Source organism: Osmerus eperlanus, chromosome 5 (assembly GCF_963692335.1).
Source record: "Osmerus eperlanus chromosome 5, fOsmEpe2.1, whole genome shotgun sequence".
Classification (NCBI taxonomy): Eukaryota; Metazoa; Chordata; class Actinopteri; order Osmeriformes; family Osmeridae; genus Osmerus; species Osmerus eperlanus.
Window position 1 is genome coordinate 20,558,557 of NC_085022.1, and position 27,498 is coordinate 20,586,054.

Below are 27,498 nucleotides of genomic sequence, written 5' to 3' on the forward strand. Positions count from 1 at the left end.
CTAAGAGAACTGTGAAAATAATTATTTAATTTGTCGATGGGCTTCTCTATAGGTCTTGAAGCCCCACATTCCCTTACGAAGTGATTCAAATCAGCTCAAATCATGCAAAAAAAAAAAGAAGAAAAAAAGGCTGCTTCTTAATTTGTTTGTTTGTTGTGTGCTTGTATTTACACGTTAGAAACAGGCTGACACCGCTCGCTTCCTGTTTCCCTTTCGGAATGCCTCGGCCTCTTTCTCCACTGCCCCTAGCCTCCCCTCTGCCTCTTTCTCCACTGCCCCTAGCCTCCCCTCTGCCTCTTTCTCCACTGCCCCTAGCCTCCCCTCTGCCTCTTTCTCCACTGCCCCTAGCCTCCCCTCTGCCTCTTTCTCCACTGCCCCTAGCCTCCCCTCTGCCTCTTTCTCCACTGCCCCTAGCCTCCCCTCTGCCTCTTTCTCCACTGCCCCTAGCCTCCCCTCTGCCTCTTTCTCCACTGCCCCTAGCCTCCCCTCCTGGGTGCAGCTGATCTTTCAGACCTGCCCTCTCAACAGCATTCCTTCTGTTTATGAAAACATGTAAACTGACGTCGAAAAAACTGAAAGTGAGCAGTCAGCTCTCTCGGCCCCTCTCCCCGTCGTCCAAGTGCCATATGAAAGCTGACTTTTGTGCGCTGGCCCGCTCTCATACAAGGTAGACGGGCCAGTGTTGTTCCTGGCAGTGCTTGGATAAACACAGACCAATTATATCAGGCTGCCTGGTGTGTCAAATCGTGATATACAGTTTTATTTTGCATTATTTGAGAAGGCTTAGAAAGCAAATCTGCACTCTTGAGAACAAGTAAGACAGAGATATTCAATACAGTTCCTGCAGTTCCCTATGGTTAGCATAAATCCAGCAACCAGGCCTGGTATCTGGTGTCCACGACAAGCATGCTACTCCCACTCCACTGAAACCACACGTTGTTTATAACTGACGTTTACGGTTCCCGGGACATTGATGTTAAATATTCAAAACTTATACAAGGTACTTTTTTCTCCTTTTGTCTTTTCTATGTAATTAATGTAAGGCTCCTCTTCAGTCCTCTCAGAGCATTTGAAGTGCATTATTCATCCAAGGCTGGTGTTCTAGCTCCTCTCTCTCTCCCTGTCTCCCTCTCTCCCTCTCTCTCTTTCCCTCCCTCTCTCCCTCTCTCCCTCCCTCCCTCTCTCCCTCTCTCTGTGTGTGTGTGTGTGTGGACGTGTGTAGCATGCTGCACTCGTGTGTGTGTGTGTGTGTGTGTGTGTAAGCATGAACACCTGGATGAACGTGTGTGTGTGTGCGTGCGACCATGCAAAACTGATTGTTTGTACTGAAACACTCGGAACTCCACATGTGCCCTTGCTGTGTCAGCGTATACCTTGTCAGGGAGGTTGCAGGCAAACCCACAGGGCTAGCAATCACAGCGGAAGCTGTTTTTTTTTTAAACAGTCAGCCTTACAGTTCCACCTTTGACAGACTGCGATACGTATTTCAAGTTATCTCTTTTTAATGAGCTAGGATCTAACAATCCAACAGGGATTGCCCTTGACAGCATCAGGATTGGTTTAGTCTCATCTTTCTTCTGAACGTTTGAGATCATTATCTATTCTCTTTCTACCATCTCATCCGGGTAGCTTTGTTATTGCAGAGTTATCTTGTATCTAATGCCCTTAACTCATTGGACTGTAATGGGTTTAAATTGGAATATTCATTGGAGTAAGTCTAAAGTCTAGCAGCCTGGTGGGGAGCTTAAGTTGTCAACATCTGCCAGGTCGCTGGTTTGCCAACATCGGATCTTGTCGTTAACATTGACATCGGTCTCCTATCATGGACCAGAGTTCCCCGTCCCTTCCCGTCCATCTACATAGCCGTCCTGTCAACACAGGGGCTGATCCTGTGCTTCCCAGCTCCGTGCACAGGGGCTGATCCTGTGCTTCCCAGCTCCGTGCACAGGGGCTGATCCTGTGCTTCCCAGCTCCGTGCACAGGGGCTGATCCTGTGCTTCCCAGCTCCGTGCACAGGGGCTGATCCTGTGCTTCCCAGCCCTGTGCACAGGGGCTGATCCTGTGCTTCCCAACCCTGTGCACCGGCCTAAACTGAAGGGCACCAATGTGGCGTGATGTTGATACTCTACTGATTTGGAACTCTGGATATCTGTGCTTCACCATCCATCTCTTGCTCCATCGAGAGATAGAGAGAAACGGAGGGAGAGAAGGTGAGAGGAGATAGAGAGAGCATGTGGGGGAGTGAGGACGGGGGGAGAGGGGGTTGTGTAGGGGAGGGTAGGAGGTAAGAGATTAGAAAGAAAAACAGAAGAACAGAAACGAGAGGAAAGGGAATGGGGAAATCAAAGAGAGAAAAGGGGAAGGAGAGGTGAAAGCAAGAGAGGAGATGGAGGAGAGAGGGAATGAGGAAAGGAAGGGAGGACACAGGGATTGAGGGGGCGTGCCCCTAGCACCTCAATGGAAACTTGACTCAAGGCCAAGAAGTGCCTATCAGGGTCTATAAACACACTGCCCATGTTCCTGCACTCCACACACACACACGTCAGACTAAATGTAAACCCGTTTCCATCACGTCGTACACCTCTCTGCATGTCTTTCTCCTCTTCTAATTCGGTTCAAAGCTCCTTTTGAAGCATCACAAATTGAATCTTTCATCTCTATCACTGCTCCTTCCCAACATTTTTTTATTTTTTTATTTAAAAAAAAGAAAAAAGAATGTACATGATAATTACGGACAGCTTACAGTTGACTCGATCATAGCAAGGTTAGTTTGCAGGAAGGCAACACTTGTGATCTTACTCTCATGTAGTTCAACATGTAGAAAGCAGAGAAGACCAGCCTCCATGGTTCAACAGTAAACATGACCAGCCAGACAAAGGCAGAAATGTGATCTGTAAAAGCAACCAGATCGCCGACCCCAAAACACTTTCTGAAAATGCGTCACATGGTCATTCCTAGCCCGGAGGGCCACGGTGAGCTTTGCAGTGAGTTGGATTGCTGACCCTTCAACAAGAACCAAACCAGATGTCCGATAAATTGGTCTCCGTAAAAAAAACCTGTGGTTGTTGGCTTTTACAACACCTACACCATCGCCAAAGAGGGTAGGGGGTTCTATATGCAGTCCCCAGTTGTTAAAATTCTTTGGGGTAATTCAGAGCGGCGTGCTGAAATATTACAGAAAAGATAGGAGTTTCACAACAAACTTGTCCCGAGTAGAATAAATCATGTTTAGAGCGGAACTATGTGATTTGCTGGGATTTCCCAGGAAACCATGCGATTGGCTGGGATCTCCCAGGGAACCATGTGATTGGCTGGGATCTTCCAAGGGAACCATGTGATTGGCTGGGATCTTCCAGGGTTGGAGACTGGAACGCTTTGTATTCTCTGAGAGAAGACAAAAAACAAACAGCTGAACCTGATAACCCCTGTTCCTGATCATTGTTATGCAAACTACGGCCAGCTGTGTGGCTGTCAGATCTGATGACATGAATAACAGAAAGGCTTCGGCTTGGGGTCTGCGTTGACACACAATGACTTATGCTGTTTTTCTCTCTGCAGTCATATCTTCCACATATTCATAGGCTGTGAGAAAGTGAAGAAAAGGAAGTCAATTAAGTTCTCTTCCTCTCTCTCAGGTCAATTCAGCTAATAACTTTTTAATACCCCGCCCCACCTCCAAGGCTAGATTTAAGTAAAGATAGGGTTTCATGAATAATTCATTAGAAAAGAAAACGACAACAACAAGCCTGGCCATGGACAGGGGAACGGTGTATTACAAGCAGACTAAACTGGCCCCCTGCACCTCTAGTGTACAGCAGTCATGTTGATCTCCTCCCATAGCTGACCACTCTTCCACCTCTCTCCCGGAATAGAGAAATCCGACTGTCAACAACATTTGCACAGTTACTCATAGCAATACTGATGGTAAAAGCATTCAAGTTACACAGGAATTGCTGTGTCATTTAAATATGATGAGGCGTTAACACTATTGTATGTTAAATATGATATAAAAGAATAAGAAAGCCCGGGCTGTGGAGAACACCCCCGGGAACACGCTGGGAGATGATGGACAGCTCCCTTCAACAACCCAGGCCCTAACCTCCTTCAGCTGCTATCGCTCCCTGTTAGCAGTGGCTTCCCCTCCCAACACACTGCTAAACACAGTTGACACTCGGCAGATAGCGATGGGAGTGCCGACCACACTTCATACACGGGAGGAACTCCTGTTGAGATGGACAGGCAGGAACCTCAAGGAGAAGCTATCTCAGTCTGACAAGTGCCGTCGACCTCTCTCCCTAGATTGAGTTATTAAAAACTAGTGTTCTTAGCGATTTCCTCTGTGAGACTCAGAACACGGAAATAGAGAAGATTTTAGCATGGCATGAATAGGACTGTGTTTTGAACTCTTCTATATATTCTCCAAGTATAAGAAGTCCAGATGTTCAATCGGCTCAAAGGTTGAACTTTGAGTGTGTTTGCATGTCTATGTGGGTGTGTGAGTGTGTGTGCATGCGAGGGAGTGTGTATTGTGCCCATATGTATACTGTAGGTAGACACGTGCATACACATATAAGGATGTGTTCAGTACCTTCTGAAACATTGATGTGATCCTACCACAGTGATTGACCTTCATACATCACACATATCACAACTGACACTTCATTAGGATAAATATTTAAATTACTTATTAAAGATGGAGTAGGAACATCTATTTGAGGCAAACAATTCCTTAACCTTTTTAACAAAGAAATAAATACACTGCCATTTGTTTGGATTTCCTTCGAAACTTACAAAATAATGTTGGCTAAACAGCTATTTGGTTTTAGGCTATTCAATTCCATTCAATTTATTGATAAACCAACAATGGCACGAGGAAAAATGATGCGATAGTCGACAAATAAATAAAAGAAATCAATATAGAAAAGATAGCGTCCACTGCGCGAGCTGGGTAGGGTTTTAAGGATTCGGGGGGGATCTCCTGCGTCGCACCGTGCTCCCTTTTGTGCCGAATGAAATCGGGGGTGTGAATGAGCCGATGCACAACACTCACACTCTCATGCACGGGTAGTTTGAGAGCTGATGACTTACATTCCGGCTCCCCCTCTTTCCCTTCACAACATCAGGACTCAACGACCGAAGCGCACTGAAGCAATTAAAGATTTCATTTCTCTTTATACTCGAAGGCAACGGGAACCGATTTCGATTTCGTGAGGTTCACTTATCATAGGACCGGGGACACCCCAAGTACTTTAGAAAATGCGCGTGTGTTTAAGCTACCTGGGAAGGCGCTCGTGTTTTGTAAAGACTAGTGGTGGTGGAAGAAGAAAGGATTGAAACGGGAGGAGATAAAAAAAAACAGCAAAATAAGTCTGAGACTCAGCGCCATAAAGGAGGGCACCACGGGACGTGTGGATAATGTGAGGGAAGCAATGGCCTAGATCTGTAACGTCAAGAGTAGGTCTGTCATTCCGCCTCACTGCTTCATTGTATCGAGGCATTCCGTGCTTTTCTTGTTGTAGCCTACCTGAAGGAACATAACATAATGTTCTCAGACACAGACCGTCACCATGCATAAATTGAGACTCTCTTTTGTGCGTATCTGTTTTTTTGCCATATTTTTTGTTGTTGCTATCTTTAAGTCATCTTAAATGTGCGTAAAAGGGGTTCGGCTGCTCCTTCAACCACTCTGCATCGATATAACTCATGCCCCGTCCCATGACCCGCTGGTCTATAGACTTCCTCATATACTTCCATATTTGCCATTTGAGTGATGGCGATGCCAGTAGAATCTGACAGTAGCGGTGTACGGAGCAGCACTCATGAAAAAAGCTTCAGGGTACCAGATCGCAACGGTTATGTGAAAACATGTGTCATCCCGCTGTGCCGCGACCAAGACTATGAGTCGTGGTTGAGCCTAATTCTGAGTAAAATATGGAGTTCTCAAAGAGTGTGCGTGGGGTCGCTTTCGGTTTTTCTCGCTCTGGTGGTTACATTCGCAGACTGGAAAACTGAGCCGAGCTGTAGCAGTGACAGCAGATTCTCCGGATCTTCAGTTCATTTTGTTTCAGCCTGCGTAGGAGAGCTGTTGCAAACTTGGTGGCATTTGATTTCGCTATTATTTTCCCTTGTATGTGCCTTTTTTTGGGTAGGTCTGTATTTGATTCGCTGTGGACTTCTTATCCAAACCGCCCTTTTTCTTTTAACGTTGTGCCACCTTGGCGAAGCAGCCGCGTGGTCTCTCCTGCACGGGACGGATGAACAGCTGTTTTCTTTCGCGTCAGCGGCTGTGGTCGTGTTCGCTTGCCTGGCCACCGGCGCACTCATGGTAGCGCGGCTGAATCAGGGCATCTCTGTCATTGTTTTCATCAGTGTGGTCAGAACTATCTCACTCATTTCGTTGCACAAAGTACGGGCCACTTGGAGACCGTACGTGGCGTACCTGGTCGGAGTGCTCGGCATCCTACTGGCGAGGTATGCTGACAAGCTCCTTCCCAACCAAGGGGGACATAAGGAGGGCTGTACCTCCGTGACTGGAACGAGGGAAGAGATCCCTGTATTTAAACGGCGAAGGAGGTCCAGCTCAGTGATATCCTCAGACATGGCACACAGTCAGTCCAACAGCAAGTCACATCGGAGAACTTCGCTGCCATGCATTCAGAGGGATCAGGTAAGGACTTTTTGTCTTACTGCAAGTCCCATTGGACTTCCTGGACTCAGTGGTTTGATTTAGCAAATTAGGTGTTCGAATTATTGCTCAAACATATATCTACATCAAATACATTTCAATAATAATAATATTATTATTATTATTATTATCAATGACAACATTTGAATACAAATAATAATACCAATATTGATTTACATGGAAGTTTACCAATTTACATTTTGTATTATGTATATTATATTCATTCCCTTCTATTTGGTTACAAATAATTTTATATGAAGTGTCTTTGCTGCCTGAGCATGTCTGGCTTTGAGATGGATAAGTGAATAGTCATTGCTTCAGAAATAAAATAATCATGCAAGAGCCATATACTTAGGATTGGATATTTATTTCCATTGTAGCTGTCCATTTGTGTTTTATTTCAATTCAGTAAAATATAAGTTGTCTTTATTTTTCACATTGATAAGAACAATACTCAACAAAATAAATTGTCAACATGAAAATAGTGAAAAAAGTGTCTGTGCCGTTTCAACTGAAACCGACACATAATTTAGATTTACATCATCAGACCCAATTATTAAGTATTTTCAAGTTTAATGTAATTTGTATTGTACCAAAGGGATGCTTTTGGAAGGTCAAAACATCCCTCTAAACTCTCCCACGCATAGGAAGAGGCAGTATATTTAAACTTGTTATTGTTTGTACTTAAAAAAAAAAAAAAAGAAAGTTAATTATACATCAAGCTTTGGTAGTATGGATTTTGGTGTATGCGCTCCCTTTCAGTCCTCCTGTCCTCAGCTCTTTGGAAAATCAAACTGTGCTTAGTTGTGGCCAGCTCTCTTAGTCATGACTGACACAGGACGTAGCTGTGCTCCGCTCCAGAAGGTCAGAGGGGCTTCGCTCCTTCAGCCCTGCCAGGCCCTGGGTTGACGTCCCCACCCTATGGAAAATCAATGAGCACGCTAAGTATTTCAATGCAAAACAGATTTTTCTTGTCTGATCAAAGACCCTCATTGTGACCCTGTGCGCAGTCAGAGGGTCGGAGACCTGCGAGGCAGGCAGTGTCGGCTCAGCCACTTGAAAAGATACCCCGTCTCTCAAGGCTGGTTAGCGCGGGGAGACGTGGGCTGTGGGGGGAGGCATGTTTATTTTTCTTTGTGGTCCAGTCAGACCCCCCCCCCCCTCACACACACACACACACTCACCCTCCCACACCCCCTATGTGTGGAGTAATGGCTGCTTGAATGTTTATATGTGTGTTGTCAGTAGTTGTGAGCTTGCCCTGCCTGAGAGAGACAGGGATGGAGAGCGTCTGTGGCCCTGTCCTGTGTGATAACAGCCGGGCTGGATCAACTAGGAGAGGAATGTTGTGTCTCTCTGTGTGTGTGTGTGTGATGTTTCTGTATGGTGAGTGATGGGGCAGAAAACCGATACAGATGAGCGCTTTGCATTGAACATTTACAGGGTCCACACAAACAAGCATCTGCCCCCAGATGGCTCTGATTGAATCATTTACAGTCTGCTGTTTTTGTTCTTAAAGAGCTGTACCCACCTTCGTATGGCAAGGAGATTCACAACATCCAACACACACACACACAGCCCTCTCCTGCAAGTGGCAGTCTGATGACTGTGAGCTCTGTCTGTGAGCTGATTACCTCAGATTTATTGTTCCTCTTCGTACACTGTGGTTCCTGTGGCCTGCAGCAGTATATTGCAATATTCACTTGTGAGAAGCAGGCGCAATAATATTTTGATTTGACAAATTCACTCCCCCCATAATTTCATAGTTGCAAGTTATTTGTTAGTCTCAAATGAAATAAGCAACTCTACAGAAACACTCGTGCTCAGACATTATAAGGTTGTTATTTTCCAGGATGCAGAGTATGAACAGTGATAAAAACAAGTGATAAAACAGGCCATAAAATCAAGGCAGCCTAGTTTGCACATTTTCAAGTGCTTAACATTGATCGGAGAAAAATAGCCCCAGTTCGTCCACATGTGGTTTTTGTTTGTTGCTGAATTCACAAAGCCTTCCAGGCAGATTCCATGGAAACTCTGTCTAACGCTAGTAAAGCTCTGAGTAGAAATGATGATACAAGAGGGTCGACAACATGACCCAGGGGGACGGCCTCACCTGGATCCAGGCTAGAGCCCCCTAGTGAAGCCTGGAAACCATTACAGCCAGAAGAGATCAGAATCGACCACTGTCCTAATGCAATTTGCAAAATATTGTTTGGCCTTTCGATTTGACACATGCTTCTATTACTAGCAGTGTTCTTCTCCCTGGTGGTGGGGGGTGGGGGGGGGGGGGGCGTGATGCAAAGCTGGCTGGTGGCAAACGTCCTCTCTGAAACTGAGACACACATGGTGTACAGATGCTGTATGACTCGTGTCTTGTCTGTGTGGTCCTGTAGTGTAAACATGCCCAGACTGACCAATGGTAGTCATCACACACACACACTCTCTCTGGCCTTCCTAACAAGGGTCACACACTCCAGAAGGGGGGAGGGGGAGGGGGGGGGGGATCATCAGTGCAATGCAACCGCATGCTGACGCAGGGAGGAGGAGTGGAGCCGCTGACTTAACTAATCCCGCTATCGTGATTGACTGTGCGGCCACATGAGGCCGAGTGGCTGCCATGTTGGAGAACACTGTGTCGTCCTCCACGCTGTTGTTGGGGGGGGGGGGGGGAGGGGGGGGAATGCTTCAATTTGCGTCCATTAGTTAACAAAGCAATTATGTTTACAAAAAAATTTACTTGGAGATTTGAAACTGTGCGTCATATTTGCGTCTCGGTACGAGAAACGTTCTCTGGGAAGTGAGACGTATGTAGCGCAGCCTTGAGCTGTGTTATTGAAACGTGTCTTCGTTTTTTTTCACGGACGGTCTCTCCCACAGTTCCTAAGTGTATTACTATATAAAACTCTTCAGATTGATGCTCACTGGATAAAAACAGTTTATTCACAAAATAAACAAAGCAAAGAGGAATCCTTCTGTTTCGCCTCCCTCCCCTCCCGCCTTTCTGAAGCGTCATTGGTCCTGGCCCGCTGATGCCTGTGAGCAGGGCAAGCATCTTCCTCAGGAGAAAGTGCAGATTTAATAAACAGGCGTTTTCTCCCCCATTCTGATCTTTCTGATTACAGACAGGCTGCATCCATCACTGCTGTAAGTAGGGGAATTGCTGGGGTCCTTCCGGCTGACGCAATAAAAGAAAGTCATTATCAGCTGATGCAGTTGCGCCACTTTGAGAGATCCAGGGCTTTGAATCCATAATACGGGGTAACAGTTCAGCCTGATGTGCTCCAGCTGGAGAGAATGAACTAGGGGGGGGGGGGGGGGGGGGGGGGGGGCTGTCCCAGGCGTTGTGCACTAAACATCACTGCTGTCGTCTCATTTCCTTTCCTCTCCATCCAAGACATCTACCTAGGACAAACGATCTCCTGGACTTTCTAACAGTCCAGGCTTCCCATTGGAGCCTTCCTGCATTCCACATGACACTAAACGTTACATGTTTTCACTCAACTTATTTGAGGCGGTTGCGTTGGACCTGGAATGCTGAGAAAGCTTTTGATTGGTCCTCCGTGTGAAAGCTTAGTACTGATTGGATCGTAGCAAAACGGCTCTAACATCCACCGGAGCTCTCTCTCCTCACACACACACACACACACACACACACACACACACACACACACACACACACACACACACACACACACACACACACACACACACACACACACACGCTCTGCTCTCCATCCTCTCTCTGACAGCAACACAAATATTATCCCAGCCAGCAGAGGAAATTCTTTCTCAACTTGGATGATAAAGATATTCTTAAAATCTATAATAATGACTTCCTGTGCTAACGCTTCCAAACACAATTATTGGTTCTAGAATGTTTCCAGTTGCGGTTTGCACATGTACACTAGTAGCACTTGAATTGTATTTCGTTCAGACATTTCAGTGACAGTCTAGAAAAATCTCACTGGTCCACTGCACACTCTTGCCTTTGTGGAGATGTTCTATATCCAAACTCAAAGCCTTGTGGGATATGAAGTTTTTTTGGGACTGATTCTGGCCTCTGGGCTAGACTCAAAACCGCCATCTGGAGAGGAAGCGTCTATCTGTGTCTTGAGATTGAGGCAGAACTCGTCACGTTTCTCAATCTCTGTCCAGCCCCAGTGTGTACTACTCAGGAATGGAGGGGTGGTTGGGGATAGGGGGATAGTGGATTCGGGGGGTTGGAAGGATTGAAAGTAGGTCATTTGAGGTTTTGCTTAGTAACCAGGCAAAACAGCAGGCTTACTCTTCCCCCCTAAATGGCAAGAGAGATTTGCATTTGAGCAAAGTGTTGCTGCGGGGGGGGGGGGGGGGGGTGGGGGGGGTGTTCTCCCCCAGATCTATATGTTTCACCTCAGCCCAGTTGGCAGCTAACAGCAGAGCCTCGTCACTCCCGCCTCTCTCACCTAGAGCCCCGCGCCAAACGCTGTTGACACCTGTGGGTGGGTTATGGGGATCAGGGGGCTGGCCGCTCACACGCAGCACACACAGCACACCTGGCCTGGTCTTCTGCAAGGCGAGCAAGACTATGGATTACCAATGACCCGCCATCAACCACAAGACCTGTAAACAAGCCTAGGTCCCGGTCCAGATAAGGAGTTCTTTATCCATTTTTAAGATGGCAGCTATAGCACTTGTCCCCACGTTGGACCCACTGACCCATCCGTCCGACATGTGGTAACCATGGGGACGAGGATGGGGGGTAAGGGGGCGGTGGTGCTTCAGAGGGCTGAGAGGTTTGGATTTCCTCACATGAACACAAAGAGCTTCTAGCACCACAAGTGCCCACGGACATCTTCATAGCTGGGCAGTGCTACAAGCTTGAGTCTGTGAGACCCATTCCTAGCACAAGCGCTCGTGTTTAAAGGGAACATACAAGAAAGAAATGCAGCCAATCACGTGTGAGTTGATCCGACCCTCCAGACTAAAGCAATTACGGTAGTGAGGCTTCTGGGTTACCCTACAACGAGGGAAGATATTTTCCGAGGTGAACAGAATGTTCTTGCCAAATGTCTGTGTGTGTGTGTGCTCACATGTTTTGTGTGTGTGTGTGTGTGTGGGTTGGGGTTATTACGTGTGCATGTGTGTTAGTTAACACAAAAGTGTGTGAGCAACTATCTAGGAATGTTTTCGCACTCCCCCTGTTCTGATAAAGACCCCTACCGCTGCAGACGCCGCTAAGGATTCAAAATGGCCGTTCGTCACTTTCTGGAACTCGACGTGTTGCCCTTTCCTTTCATCTTTGGCTGTGTCCCCCGAGGGCTTTTTCATCAGAGTACCTGCCTGCCGTTCAGACAGTGATCCTTTACATGAGGGGACATTCCTCTGCTTCCTCTGCTGCTAAACTGGCTGGAATGTGCAGGTTCAGCAGCATTCATCTGGAGTCCTGCACACCCCCCCCCCCCCATCCCTCCTCCCCTAACCCTCCCTCCTCCTCCCCTATCCTCCTCCTCCCCTGATCCCCCAATCCCGGACCCCCCCTCCTCCTCTTCCTCCCCTATCCCCCCTATCCTACCCCCCTCTTCCTCCTCCTCCCCTACCCCCTCTTCTCCTCCTCCCCTCCCCACCCCCCCCCTCCTCCTCTGAGCCCCCTCCTCTGAGCCAACACCACCATCCTGGTCTGTCACCAGGTGTGCAGCTGGCCTCAGCGAATGAATGGGCCACTCTCACTCTAACCACCAGGAACAGGAAGTGTGTGTGTGTGTGTGTGTGTCCGTGTGCATGCATGACAGTAATCATTTGCACGCATTCTCCTTCTTGGAAACCTGCAGGACCTACGGTGTGGTGACGTTGTTCACCTTTGACCCGAGCCCGAGTCCAAGACGCCGTGTGAACGAAGCTTGTTCCCCTCGTCTCTGAAACGGTGAGGGAAACAGAGCGAGCTTCTCTGCTCGTTAGTCAACCAAAGTTCAACGGACATGAGGGAACACTTGGCTCTCTCTGAGGAAGTCCTGGAATTTCACAGTTTGGACCTCTGTTGTCCTGTGGTTCTGATGATTAACCCCCCCCCCCTCCCCCTCCCAGAAACTTCTACCTGGTAGATATGCCTGCTTGCCACAGCTCCCCTTCCCTCCGCTCCAACACAAAGTAGACAGACGCCTAAATGTATTCTACATTTCCGCACTCATGTCAGTGTTTTGGCTCGGAGAACACTGAGGACGGGAGGTAGCAGGCTCTGCGGCCATCTGGTTGGCTAGAGCGACGAGAGGAAGCTTGTTATTGTAGCCTATGCATGGTGAGACCTGGGTCCCTGCTGGAAACAAGGCCAGCGCTGTTCCCTTCTCAGCGGTATGTTTAAGTCTGAGAATATGTTCTAGAAAGAAGAAGACGAAAAAATTCAGTCTGTACATCTGTCTGTCCGTTGGGGCTGTTTCGCTCCTCGCTGGGGCAGGTCTCACGTTTTGGTCTGAGGGCCGTTTTTTCTCGCTGTCACTTTCAATTAAGGAGATCTTAAATGTGTAACGTTTGGTTGTGGTCTGGTTTGGTACGGTCGTGGTCTGGTTCTGGTTCTATATTTACATGAATGGCTGTAATCTAGTTCTCTACACGTTTGGTTGTGGTCAGATTTGGTATTTATGGTTGTGTTCTGGTTTGGTATGTGGTCTGGTTCCGTATTTACAGGATGGTTATTGTTCTGGTCCTGCATGGTTGTGGTCTGGTTCCGTATTTACAGGATGGTTATTGTTCTGGTCCTGCATGGTTGTGGTCTGGTTCTGTATTTACAGGATGGTTATTGTTCTGGTCCTGCATGGTTGTGGTCTGGTTCTGTATTTACAGGATGGTTATTGTTCTGGTCCTGCATGGTTGTGGTCTGGTTCTGTATTTATATGAATGTATTTGCTCATTTTAGAGGAGAGGACCTGTGTCCTGTTTTTGAAGCACATAACTGGTAGAGAAGGTGTCCTGTCCAGAGCTTTGATGACACAGCCTGAGGACAGTCAGTAAAACAGTCCCCCGCAGAACAAGAACACAAATGCCTGGGAAAAAAAGAAAATTGTCCTATTTTTGTCCAAATACGAGAGAATATTCTCTCAGAGAGATCACAGATTGCTTCGACTATTGCATTTCCTAATTAACTTTATTTGCCAGAATTGTCCCTGAGGGTGCAACAGCAGGCAGCTGATTAGTACAATGTTGTTGTACACACAAGCTTCAATATAGGCCATAGCTCAAACTAGTTAGCTTGTAGCTTAAACTTTTCTGTCAAATTTGATTGACTGTTATTTAATGTGGAAGGTGGTTCTGGAGGGAAGAGAGCTGGTGGTGTCTTAAAGTTTAAGATGCCTTCTGAGCGGTGGATGTTGTCGTGAGAGTGTGATAGAGAGGAGTTCAGAGGAAAGATAGTCCTCCACGCCTCAACGGCTTAACCCTGCGCACGCACGCTCGCTACGTCATACGTCAGGTCCCTGTGCCCTCCGTCAGGTCCCTGTGCCCTCCGTCAGGTCCCTGTGCCCTCCGTCAGGTCCCTGTGCCCTCCGTCAGGTCCCTGTGCCCTCCGTCAGGTCCCTGTGCCCTCCGTCAGGTCCCTGTGCAATCCTCAGGCTTTACGTAAGGACTACAGTAAAGGTCTGGATCAATCCTCCCTCCGCCAACACTGTAATCACCTGCTAACGCACACACACACACACACACACACACACACACACACACACACACACACACACACACACTCTCTCCTTTGGCTAACTGGACCAGGGGTCATTGATTTGTTGTCCCCTCCTCCCTTGTGTTGCTAGGAGACGTGCTCCAACGTGCTCTTGTATTGGTGACATCCGTTTGTGCCTGGTCACGATCAATGGCTGGGACTGACAGGTCTATGTCTATAGCGCGGCTGTGTGTATCTGTGTGTGTAAGTGTAGGTGTGTATGTGTGTGTTCTTAGCTAGACTGGGTCCTGTGGAGCTAAGATAGGGGCTGTTTGGTTCATCTCCCTGGGCACCCAAATGCTCTCCTGAGGCAGGAGAGGCCATGATGAGTGGACTCTGCCTCGAGTTCGGGCTTTGCATGACAGCTGAGAATTGAGACAAATTGAGAGGGCACCATGGCACCCGGCTGATAAGCCTGTCTCTAAAGCCCAGAGACTGGCTGTTCTGTGTCTGGAAAGTTCTGGAGCTACATGACAGTAGCTGTATATTCATGAAAATGGCTGTTTCTGTGTGTGTCAGGGGGGAGAATTTAAATTGAAAATCCTAAGTCACAGCAATGAGAATAAGATGTACGTGCCTTTATTTTAATGGTTTTTCGCCGTAGGCCGTGTCAGGTTCCTCTCTCCATGCTGCCTTTGTAATGTTTTCCATTAGTAGCTGTTCCCTTCATACTCTACAGATCCCTGCTTGCCCTACTCTTGGGATGGCTGAAATGAAATCTCCACACCCAACCCCAGACACCTCTCCTCCTCACCTCATCCAGCAGCCTCCTCTCCTCTAATCTCCTCTCCTCTCCTCTAATCTCCTCTCCTTTCCTCTAATCTCCTCTCCTCCCCTAAACCAACAAACCTCTGCATCACCACCACCACTACTACTACTACTACCACCACCACCACCATAATCACTACCATCACTATTATCATCATCACCACCTTCCCCATCATCACCACCATCATCACAGGCCTTCGTCCTTACGAAGACATTTGCAATGAGATTACTGATGCGTTCTGTTTCTGAGTCACTCTTCTCTCCCTCTCTCCTCCCCCTCACTCTCTCCCCTCCCCCTCTCCTCTCCTCTCCTCTTCCCTCCCCCTCCTCTCCTCTCCCCCTCTCCTCTCCTCTTCCCTCCCCTCCCCTCCCCCTCCTCTCCTCTCCCTCTCTCCTCTCCTCCTCTACTCTCCCCCTCTCCTCTCCCCCCCCCCCCTCCTTATCCACACTCCGGTACAAGTGGAGATGGCAGTGTGTATTGACATTTAGGTATGGCTTCTCGTGTGTGTGTGTGTGTGTGTAATCGCCAGGACCTCTCACCTTCGGCGAGGCAGCTTAGATGAGGTTTACCACAGTATTTCAGGCTGAAAAAATGGGTCTAGGGATTTGTGTAATGACTAATCCACGGAGCCAGAGATATACCTCCTGAAGAGACGTTCCATTGTCGCGGCGAGGAATGGCATGCGGCGCGCTTGGCGTGCCGTGGACTGCGAGGCAGAAGGCCTCCTGACGTCACTGGGAAACGTGACCTACTTCAGGAGAGGCTAGAAGCCCCAGGCCAGTGGAGCAGATGTGGCACAAACACACGCAGGCACAAACACGCACACACACACACACACACACACACACACACGAACGCTGCTTTCCAGACTCCTCTTCAGATGGAAGAGCCACCGATGAAAACTCAACTGACTAAAGGTCTCTGGTCTTCTTGGGCTTTATGGTTGTGAACATCCATGAACGGTAGCGGCTATCAGGGCCCGGCCCGACAGAAGGTGAGGCTGTGTGGGGAGAGAAAGGGTGGTGTGGGGGGTCGGAGGGTCACATCTGCTGCGGTTTGACGCAGGCCCGGTGGGACCAGGGTATGGACCCATCCCACATCCCTATTCCCCAGTGTTCCCCTTATGTAAGTGGGGTTGGGTGCTGGCACACTGAGGCCATCTGCCGGTTCTGTCCTGGCCTGGCCTCCTCCTCCCATCAGCCAGACGCAGCACCCCAGCCCCCCTCCCCCCCCCCTGCAGTCGGGCCTGACGGCTCCGGACGTTACGCAAGCCCCCTCCACCCCACCCCCCCACCCCAGCTTGGATCTGTCTGGACAAGGCGCTGTGTGATTGGCTCGCTGCTTCTCCCTCAATAGATGTGATGTGTGGTTAGAAGTGAGATGTTGTGCATGCCCCCCCCCCCCCCCCCCCCCCCTCTGGTTCTCGGTGTAATTGTAGGGTTCTGCCCCACTGCTGAGGAGAACTGTGAGGGAGGCTGTTTACCAGATGGCTCACATCGGGCCGTCTACTATAGCTCTTGTGTGTTTTTTTTATTTAAAGTTTGAGATTCGCAATAACAATCCCGGAACGGGATGGGAAAGCTTCGCAATCTGGCAGCGTCCACTTTGCATGTAGAGCAGTTCTGTCCGCAACAAGGTCAGATCATTTCTTGTTTTTCAAACATTTGTTTTGTCGTTGTACCTGCCAAGCCTTTGCTGGCTCTACTGTCCCCCAGGTGGAGGAGTGCAGCCGGCCAGGCATCCTACACTGTCAGACCCAGCCACGTCCATGGGACCATCTCTATCAGATGCAGACATTTCTTAATCAGGGTTGTTTTTCCCAGAGGGTTAGGACTGGGTCAGGCTCTATCTCGTCAGACCCCCCCTGCAGGCCTCGTGTTTAAGGATGCAGACACCGTGACCAAAATGGCTGCTCATCCTGCCCGGCACACAAGATAACCTTCAAGAGCCCACTCAATTTGCTGGAGCCACCTGCCCAGGCCCACCTGCCCAGGCCCACCTGCCCAGACCCACCTGCCCAGGCCCACCTGCCCAGGCCCACCTGCCCAGGCCCACCTGCCCAGGCTCACCTGCCCAGGCCCACCTGCCCAGGCCCACCTGCCCAGGCCCACCTGCCCAGGCTCACCTGCCCAGGCCCACCTGCCCAGACCCGCTTCCAGGCCCACCTGCCCAGGCCCACCTGCCCAGGCCCACCTGCCCAGGCTCACCTGCCCAGGCTCACCTGCCCAGGCTCACCTGCCCAGGCCCACCTGCCCAGGCTCACCTGCCCAGGCCCACCTGCCCAGGCCCACCTGCCCAGGCTCACCTGCCCAGGCCCACCTGCCCAGGCCCACCTGCCCAGACCCGCTTCCAGGCCCACCTGCCTGCCAGGGGTGCGCGCTGCTTGGAGAGCAGCTGTGATAGCTCTCCCCTGTTATAGGACATGCTGGGACGCCCAGGCCCGCTTCATTTTACATGTTCAGATATTGTTCTTTAGCTGGACCAACTGGGCTCGATGTCAGTGAGGGAATCCAAACAGACAACCTTCTCAAAACACACACACACACACACAGACAGACTACACACACATTCACAGACAGACACACACACACACAGACAGACTACACACACATTCACAGACAGACACACACACAGACAGACTACACACACCTGGGCATGAGGTCCAGTTGCCTGTGATGTTGGCGTTGATGTAATAAGCACTCATTCATTTCCACCTTGGCAGCCTGTTCAGACTGATTCAGGCATGTTAGATGAAAAGGTCAGTGGGCTTGTTTTGAGTGAGCGTAAGATTTCCATCATCGCGCCGCACGCTCGCACAGGCTTGGCCAAACTACATAAACACTGTCTATGCAACTTGGACAACCTGGATTGCACCAGTAAGTCAATAATCCTGGTTCTCCCTATTTCGCTCTCTCTTCCCCTCTCTCTTTCTCTCATCCTCCTTATCTCTCTCTCTCTGTCCCTCTCTCTGTCCCTCTCTCTGTCCCTCTCTCTGTCCCTCTCTCTCTCTCTCTCTCTCTCTCTCTCTCTCTCTCTCTCTCTCTCTCTCTCTCTCTCTCTCTCTCTCTCTCTCTCTCTCTCTCTCTCTCTCTCTCTGTCCCTCTCTGTCCCTCTCGCCCTCTCTTGCTCTCTCTTGCTCTCTCTCTCTCTCTCTCTCTCTCTCTCTCTCTCTCTCTCTCTCTCTCTCTCTCTCTCTCTCTCTCTCTCTCCCCCTCTCCTCTGTATCCCTCCTCTCTCTTCCTATTTTCTTCTTCCATTCCCTTTCCAGCCGTCAGACAGCCTTGTCCAAACAGTAACATAGCTGTCCCCTGATGTCGATCACCCTGTCCAGTCCTTTCTCTCTGTTGGACCTATTCTTCTTTGGACCCCATGTTCCTCTCTGAAATCTTCCATTGTGTTCGGACTGGTGAAACACATTCATGAAATGCACAGGGCATTAGCCCGTAGGACACACACACACACACACACACACACACACCACACACACACACACACACAGGGGAGTAGTTCCAGGAATGGGGCATCTGTGCAGACCATTAACCAGCAAGCCAGTGGACCTGCACAGGCCTCTGCATATGGTGGTCAGCTGCCAGAGAGGGTAGAATCAGAGGTCACATCTGGAGGAGCCTTCCTGGGGGGGGGGGGGGGGGGGGGGGTGTGCACACACACACCTAATCCCATGCACACACACACACACACCTAATCCCATGCACACACACACACACCTAATCCCATGCGCAAACACCCACATGCATACAAACACATGCAAGGTCCTGGGCTGCCCTTCACCACTAGCCAGGTGTCAATGTGCTGGCCAGGTCGGGTTTTTTGTCCGCAGGGTTTGGCCCCGAGTCAGAGCTTCCCTGCGAGAGGCAAAGAGCCTGCGAGCCCCCCCCGTCGCACGTTAGGATCTGCCCGCTCGAACGGCCTCCTCCGTTCAGCCCTCTCCAGCCCGCACGTCTCACCTCTTAATCATTCACCGTCTGATGTGACGACGAGTGGCCTTCTGCGGGTGAACGAGACACGGGGAGGGAACTCTCTCTCTCTGGGGTCCGATCTCAAGCTCGAAAAAACGAGGGGTCGACAAAAGGATTCTCTGGAGTGTGGCCACTCGCCGAGGGAGGGAGGGAGGGAAAGACAGTGAGAGATCGGGAAACAAAGAGCGAGAAAGAGAAAGTGAGCGATGGAGACAGAGAGAGAGAGGGAGTGAGGAGGGATGCGAGGGGCTGGGGGAATGTTTTGCAGAGGGTTCTTTGGAGTTAGAGGACGGCGTCCGTTCCACAAAGACCCAACAGCTGTGTTTCATTAACATGTTTGTGTTGCTGTGTGAAGTAGTGAACCAGAGTGTACTCTGGGAGAGGAGATGGTAGGGAGAGAACTGGGGGGAGAGAACTGGAGGAAGAGAACTGGGGGGAGAGAACTGGAGGAAGAGAGGTGGAGAGAGAGAGAGGTGGAGGGAGAGAGGTGGAGGGAGAGAGGTGGAGGGAGAGAGGTGGAGGGAGAGAGGTGGAGGCCTGTCTCTGCTGAGAATGCTGCCCTGCCCATGTCACTGAAATATGGATCCACATATTCATCACTGCACACACAGGGGAGTAGGAGGACCCCCCCCCTCCGCACACACACACCCACACACACACACACCCACACACACACCCACACACACACACCCACACACACACCCACACACACGCTCAGGGAGTAGGAGGGTTCAACTGCTACTGAGTGCTGGGAGCCCCCCACACACAAACACACATTCACTCAGGGCCAGAAAGGACTAACTAACTAACTTACAAATTAACTAAACGATTAAATAACTAACTGCACACACTACTAACTAAATAACTAACTACACAGTGTAGTCCAGCTTGTGTTTCCTGGGTGGTACTTGGAGCTGCAGTGATGGCTAGGGGAGGTTTATTAGATGCTGTTGAAGGAGGATTTGGGTGCTGGTTAGTTATGGTAATGTGTGGAGGACCTGGGTGCTGGTTAGTTCTGTTGGAGAAGAGCTCTGGGAGGTTTGTGCTCATGTTGTTTGAAGATGTATTCTGTCAGAGCACCTGGTCAGGGCCTGGGGCCACGGATGTGAATGCAAACGACTTTTCATGAGCACAAGACTCATTAAGCTCACTGCCAGGTGGACTGCAGCGTGTCTGTGCGACGCACACACACGCACACATACGCACAAGCTCTCACACGGCTGCACTGACGCATGTGGGCTTACACACACACACACACACACACACACTTGCGCACATGAAGACACTGTTTAACATACATACACATAAACTCACGCACACACGCTGACACATGTATACGCAAACACGCTTGCACAGGGACAGAGGGAAAGAGAGAAAATGGAGGGGGGGAGTGAGGAAGACGAGCAGAGATAGAAAAGGTGAAATAGAGTGATGCGGAGAGAGGGGAGGGGTATAGGACGTACAAGAGGAAGAGGGGTGGAAAGAGGATATCCAAACCTCTCATTAAATCCGATCAGATGCAGTGCCCGTTGAGGATGACATCAGCAGCGTGTCTGGGTGCTGGGGGGGGTGGTTGTGGGCGGGGTCTGGGGGAGGGGGGGCGGGGTCTGGGGGAGAGACGGCTACGGCAGGCTCTGTTCGTGCTCTCGTGGAGGTGACACACTGCCTCACGAAACTTTTCATCAAAGCAGGTGATCCACAGCCGCACATGACATACTGTACTGTGTGTGTGTGTGTGCCGCGGGGGGGGATAATGATAAATCCTTGAATCCAGGCAGGGGAGGGGGGGAGGAGGGGGAGGTGCAGACTAGTGTCTCCCTCTCCGCTGTGCAGCAGCCCTCTCTGCCGTCAGCAGCCCTCTCTGCCGTCAGCAGCCCTCTCTGCCGTCAGCAGCCCTCTCTGCCGTCAGCAGCCCTCGCTGCCGTCAGCAGCCCTCGCTGCCGTCAGCAGCCCTCGCTGCCGTCAGCATCTCGTCACCGCACAGCTACCCCGTTATCGGTGCTGAGCTGCCTGCGTTGCCGACTGGGTCTGAGTGCAGCGCTCTGGCTTGGCTGAGACGCTGCACTCGGGCATGGAGGCAGGAATGCATCAACTCCCCAGCGATGGAGGCTAGGGGTTATGTGATGCCATGTCCGCTCGATGCCCCCTCCCCCCCGCCCCCGATTGACCGGTGAGGCCTTTTGGGGCCTTAATTGCCAAGGCTGACCGTGTTTATCAAACGGTGTTTGCTTGGGTTATTATCTGGCCCGGAAAGTGCTCCCCACTCCCTGAAAGAATGCTGCGAGCGTGTGGGAGACGGGAGAGGAAGCGGGGGGCGGGGGGGGGGGGGGGGGGGGTGTAGACGAGGCTGGTCTGATGTCATGGTATCGGTGGCGCCGTGCCCTTCTCAGGGTCATCTTGTGCCACGAGCGCAGAGAGATGGCTGGCCTCGGACGTGCGCTTCCACGGATTATGGGTTGGGAGCGTGCGGAATGCCAAGTGTACCTGGGTCGGCGTCCGTTCCCTCGTGTGTGCGGGGTAGGGGGGGCATGTTTGCGATTGGCTGAGGAGGAGGCGGGGGACATGGTAGGTGACATCAAGGGGACACCGGGTGTCCCCTTGATGTCACCTACCATGTCCCCCGCCTCAGTAAACCACTCAGTAAACCTCAGTAATCATAGTCTCACATTTTTGAGGGTTTCGGTGTTTCTTTTGTGTGCGTGAGACCACTACCAGCTAACACAAAACCCTGTTTTTATTTGGACCTCCCTACTACCTTTTTAGGTTCTACACCACGACATCGAAACATCGATGGATAACTGTGCTGCCTTATTTCAAAGTTTTAAGGAGGAGGTGAAGGCAGATCACACGAGCTAGCTGTGTTTCCCCGTGTCTCTCTGGTGGAAGTGCTCAAATGAATAGTTTCCTACTGTACAGGCTTTCTCAGTAACCTCAGCTGTGGCCATCTCCCTCCGTGAGTAATGGTCCCAGTTTTATTGGCCAGCTCCTCCACAGGCTCAATGAGTAATCACATAAAGCCGGCTCTGACGTCAGAGCCGTCGCCATGGTTACGCAGTGCGCCCCTACTCAGGGGAGGTGTGCGTGCGTGTGTGTTTTTTCTTTCTTCTTCTTCTCTTGTCCTCCACTGTGCACTGCAGTCCTGGCCTGTGTGCTCCTGATGGAGATGTTGTTCCTTCGGTTAAAGAAAAAAACAACTTGAAGATTTGTGTGCACCAAACTAGAGCGCTCCTCCCGCTTCTCTTTCTGGGGGTTTTCAAGCCTGTTGTTACTCTTTTCTCCCCCCATCTCTTTCTTCTCTGCTTTTTTTCAATGATAACACCATTCTGCTCTCTCTCTCTCTCTCTCTCTCTCTCTCTCTCTCTCTCTCTCTCTCTCTCTCTCTCTCTCTCCCCTCTCTCTCTCTCTGTCCCTCTCTCTTCCTCCCTCTCCCCCTCCCACTATCTCTCTCTCTCTCTCCCTCTCTCTTCCTCCCTCCCTTCCTCCCTCCCCCTTTCTCTCTCTCTTTCCCCCTCTCTCTATCTCCCTCTCTCCCTCCCTCCCTCCCTCTTTCTCTCTCTCTCCCTCTCCCCCTCCCACCCTCTCTCTCCCTTCCTCCTTCTCTCTCCCCCGCCCTCGTGTTGTACCGACCACCCTCTCCTATTTCTACACCAGATGTATTCTTTCTGTCTGTGCCTTTCATGCACTGTTGGATTTCACTGAACGACTGACCCTTCTCTCCCTCTCTCTCTCTCTGTCCCCCTCTCTCTTTCTTTCTTTCTTTCTTTCTTTCTTTCCGTCCTTCGTTCCTATTCTACCACCTTTTTTCAGCCCCCCTGTGTTCTTTTGAGTCCAAGTATGGGTCCAGGCATATTTCGATGAAAGGGAAACAGCACTCACTTTCTCTCTCTCTCTCTCTCTCTCTCTCTCTCTCTCTCTCTCTCTCTCTCTCTCTCTCTCTCTCTCTCTCTCTCTCTCTCTCTCTCTCTCTCTCTCCCTCTCCCTCTCCCTCTCCCTCTCCCTCTCCCTCTAGCTCTCTCACTCTGTCCTACACGCCTATGTGAGAGATTAACCGAAATACAACCAGGCCCCAGTGTGTTCAGGAGCAACAAAGGAAGTTCAAGCCCAGTTTATATCAAGGGAAGAGGTGAGGGGGAGGGGGAGGGGGGGGGAATGCGTGGCTGCAGTGTTCTGGTTGGTGGTGGGGAAGAGCACCGGGGAGCGTTTCATAAAAAGATGAGTCATTCCGTTTTTACGGCAGCTTCAGTGTGTATCAATATCCCTGAGTCGGACTCGGATGAATCCCCTCCTACTGTAGATGCGTTCATTATTCCTTTATACTCATTTCAAGTGTGACTGACAGAGCGGCGCATGACTTTCCAAGCATCCCTCAGAAAAGACCAACCAAACAGAAGCATCAGTAGAGTCTTGACTACGGTCTTCTAAAGATTATATTGAATTTATGACTTGCATATAATGCGAATACAGCGTATTCACCCCCCAACACACACAGCCACACACACACAGCGACACACACACACAGACACACACACACACAGACACACAGAGCCACACACACACAGACACAGCTACACACAGCCACACACACACACACAGAGCCACACACAAACACACACAAGGCTTGCAGCTTTTGAGCTCCAGTCTCTCTGGCCGACCAGTTCCTCAGGCTCCAGCTAATGGCTCTGTGTTGTGTCTGTTGCCATTGTGCAGAGGCTGAGGCTGATGGCACTGGTTGTTTCCAACCCATTTCCTCCTCCTCTATCTCTCTCTGTGACCGATAAGAGGATAGCTAGCTCTCTTACAAAGGCAGAGTAGGTTTAAAAAACAAAAAAACAAAAAAAACACTGTCCACCGTCCTCTTTGACTATTGGTCAGCCAGGCTGTCTGTCAGTGGGATGTCTGGTTGGTGATTGGCTGAGCTGACTGACGTGTTTGAGTCTGTTGCAGAGCCACTCTAATGGGCCCTCTGTCCCTCTCTAATCTACTGCACCCAGCTAACATTTCCCGATCAATTAGATCAGAGGGGAAAACAAGGCCTGGGTGAAGGTGTGTCTGGCTGGCTGGCTGGCTTTCTGGCTGCCTTTCTGGTTGACCTGGTAAGCTGATTTCAAGTCCAGAGACACTCTCTTTAGAGCTCTGAGTGCAATCAGTGCTGAGGCTGTGACGAAACTCTGGACCTCTGCGTCCTTTCTGGACCAATTGCATCATTACGCTACCTCAATCAGCCAATCAGCTGAGCTAGAGGGGCCCTTGGCTGGAGCCAAGAGCCAGTCAAGCCTAGCCAGACCATACCTGCCACACAGCCAGGGACAAGTACACAGACATTGTTAAGAGGCATTGTGGGAAATGTTTTCCCACAACGCAGCAAAGTTTTGGGTTTGGTAAAAAAAAAAGAAATGGTGCTGCGCAGGGAATTCTGGGTACCAAGCCTCTTCCTCATCAGGAACACTACACAGTACTTCCTGCCACTGTTGATTTAGCAGTATGTATAACACAATTGGAGAAATCCAAACCAAATGTGACAACTGAAGCATTTATTATAGGCTCACGCCATTGCGGTCTCAGTCACCACGACAGTCATCGTTTGCAGACGGCCCTCCAACTCTGGAGCACCTTTTATTATGCTAATGATCTCGTTCTGGGATATTGTCAGACGCGGTGACAGTGATTGGCCAGGAGGTTGATGAATCTATGCAGGTTGTTGTGGCGTGCGTTTACGTGTGTGTGTGTGTGTGTGAGTGAGAGGTCTCACTGGTGTTTTTGTACAGGCTCTCTTTACACACAGGGGTTTACAGGGGTGCTGTGAGAGGGTTGATTATGACCCCCCCCCCACCACCCCCAGGCTCTCTGCACCAGGTCTATTGGTTCAGCCCGCTGCAGTGATAATCAGGTTAGCTGAGGGAAGGCTCATTTGTTGTGGGGGTCTGCTTTCCATTACATTAATGTGCACGGTGTAATAAACACCACCATTTCTCAGATGGAAAAAGATGACCGTTTGCCCAGATTTCCGCGGTTTCAACTCCAGGGTGGGCGTTTGGTTTACTGCTCCAACATGGCACAACCTTATCATCTGTATCTATGCTGCTTTACGGCTGGCCTTTATGGTGCCTAGCTTTCAGAATACCTCCCTGATTGAAATAACCACTTAGCCCGGGTTATCATTTCCAATTGAGTAGGGGTTTATTTCACGAAGGTGGGAACAGAATTAATATTGGACAATAGTAGTTATTTGTTCAGAGTTTAGACAGGCGTTCTTTGTTGCGTTTTTACACGCGCTGGATAAGGTGTGCGAGCAATTACAACATCATGAGAAGTCAGATCGTGGAAGTGTCTCTGTTATTCTGAGGGATGGGGGAGTCCACGTCGATGCCTGATTACTACTTTTCTAGGGAAAGATTAATCTTGCCCTCCATTGCTTTGATTAACTCCCCTTAATTTCTGATTGGCCAATTAAGAATTACAAATGATTAACTAGACTGAGAGTGAACTCGGTCACAGAGCCTTCATTCTTGTTCCAGTCCCCGCTTCCACGAACCCAGCCCCCCAACCTGACAGGTCCATTTCTCAAATGGTAGCACGACTATCTTTCTGCTTTTCTTTGCCGTCTTTGAAGCATGGAGTAACGGCCGAGTCCGAGGCAAAGGTCCCCGTAACTGTTGCTTCAGCTGTTCCAGAGTGCTCTGTTTGGGAGACGCTAAGTAGATAAAAAGGCTTTTAGGGTTTTGTTATCGTAAACTTTTCTTTGAAAATGGCCGTCTCAGGGAGGATTTCTTCTGGCCAGGATGAAGCTACGAAGTTAAAGAGCGCTAAGGGAAAAGCGATGCGACCGTTTGTTTAGCTACGACGTGTCTGCTGCGTTGTGCGTTTACGCTGTGTTTATGTGGTGCATATTGGTCTGTCTGGTGATAAAACACGTTATGGACCGAAGGTGAGCCTTCTGGGTGCCACTGTTTGGCTTTGTGCTTGGCCTTACGCAAATATGATTCATTTAGCTTCTGCTAAATCAATAAAATGCAACATGTAAAAATGAAGTATACGGAGAACTCAGAGACAGATATCAGTGGGCAAAATGCAAAGTAGGCCTACACAAAATTAGGTTGGTGACTGTATCATTAGCCTACTCTTTAGGCCTACAGTTCGGTTATAGTCTGATGGATTAAATTGATGTTAACGTCACGTTCCCTGGCATAGATTGAGTCACATAAACATTTCCCTGAGCCTATGGTGAGCAGGTGTCACTCATGATAAACTGTGTTCCTTTAAGAAGGAACTTTTTGCACCATGTTGTTGGGTGTAAAAAAAAAAAAAGAAGAAACAAATTCTTTGTGTATTTTACTAGGATTCCTTCCATGTTTAAACAGCAGTCTAACAAAGTCCTTTAACAATGTTTTTCTAGGCTGTGGTTTACTTTATGCCGTTCCAGATTCCACACACACACACACGAACACACTTGCTCACACGCAAATACACTGCACTGTACATCCACTTGGACGCACACATGCATTCATGTATGATGCAATACAGGCCATCATCCTTACGTGTGAAACGGTCATCCAGGCTGACAAACAAACAAGTAAACAAACAAACTAGTCAAACAAACAAGCGTTAAGCACACATAGACACACATGTACATGCACCCACACATGCGTAATATTACACACATACAATCTGTTTGATAGATTATAATTGACTGTGCCCTCTTAAGAACAGTCCCTTTGGGTGGTCCTGCAGAACCAACGCAGTGTCGTGTTTTCCCCCGCGTGTTCAGCCCACGACAAGCACCTGGATCCTGCGCTCCTACTGTTTCATAGCACTTCTGACATTTTGTTATCGCCTATCCTGTCCTCAGCCTGTCATTTCCATCACCGAGTCTCAAACTGTAGGCTGACTATGTACTTAGTATGAGCAAGGCCCAGTGTCTGTTTGACAAAAGAAGATGACTGTGTCTCTCTCCTAGCTGCCAGGGTATTTCCCACGAGGACCCCCCTCCTCCTCTATCTCATTACCTCCCCATTCCCCTGTTTGCTTTCCCTCTAAGCCAGCGTTCCCGGCCGGCTATTAGCTCCACAGACGATATCTAAACGGCTTTGTGCAACACCACACGGTCAGGGGACACACTGGTGTGGTCGGGAAAGCCTTGCATGCTTCACGCTACTAGACCCCTGTCCCAAAGGGCACACACACACACGGACACACACACACACACACGGACACACACACACGGACACACACACACACACACACACACACACACACACACACACACACGGACACACACACACACGGACACACACACACGGACACACACACACACGGACACACACACACGGACACACACACACACGGACACACACACACGGACACACACACACACGGACACACACAC

At 49.8% G+C, this 27,498-nt stretch overlaps 1 protein-coding gene across 2 annotated transcripts in view; it reads left to right on the forward strand.

Moving 5' to 3' along the window:
* The first annotated feature begins 5,048 nt into the window (after positions 1-5,048).
* pde3a (phosphodiesterase 3A, cGMP-inhibited) overlaps positions 5,049-27,498 on the forward strand; it is a 61,447-nt gene continuing 38,997 nt past the window's right edge. For both annotated transcript variants that reach the window (XM_062462556.1, XM_062462557.1), the window contains exon 1: positions 5,049-6,667. In XM_062462556.1, coding sequence (XP_062318540.1) covers positions 5,771-6,667 — 897 coding nt within the window. In that variant the 5' untranslated portion in view covers positions 5,049-5,770. The remainder of the gene's footprint in view (positions 6,668-27,498) is intronic.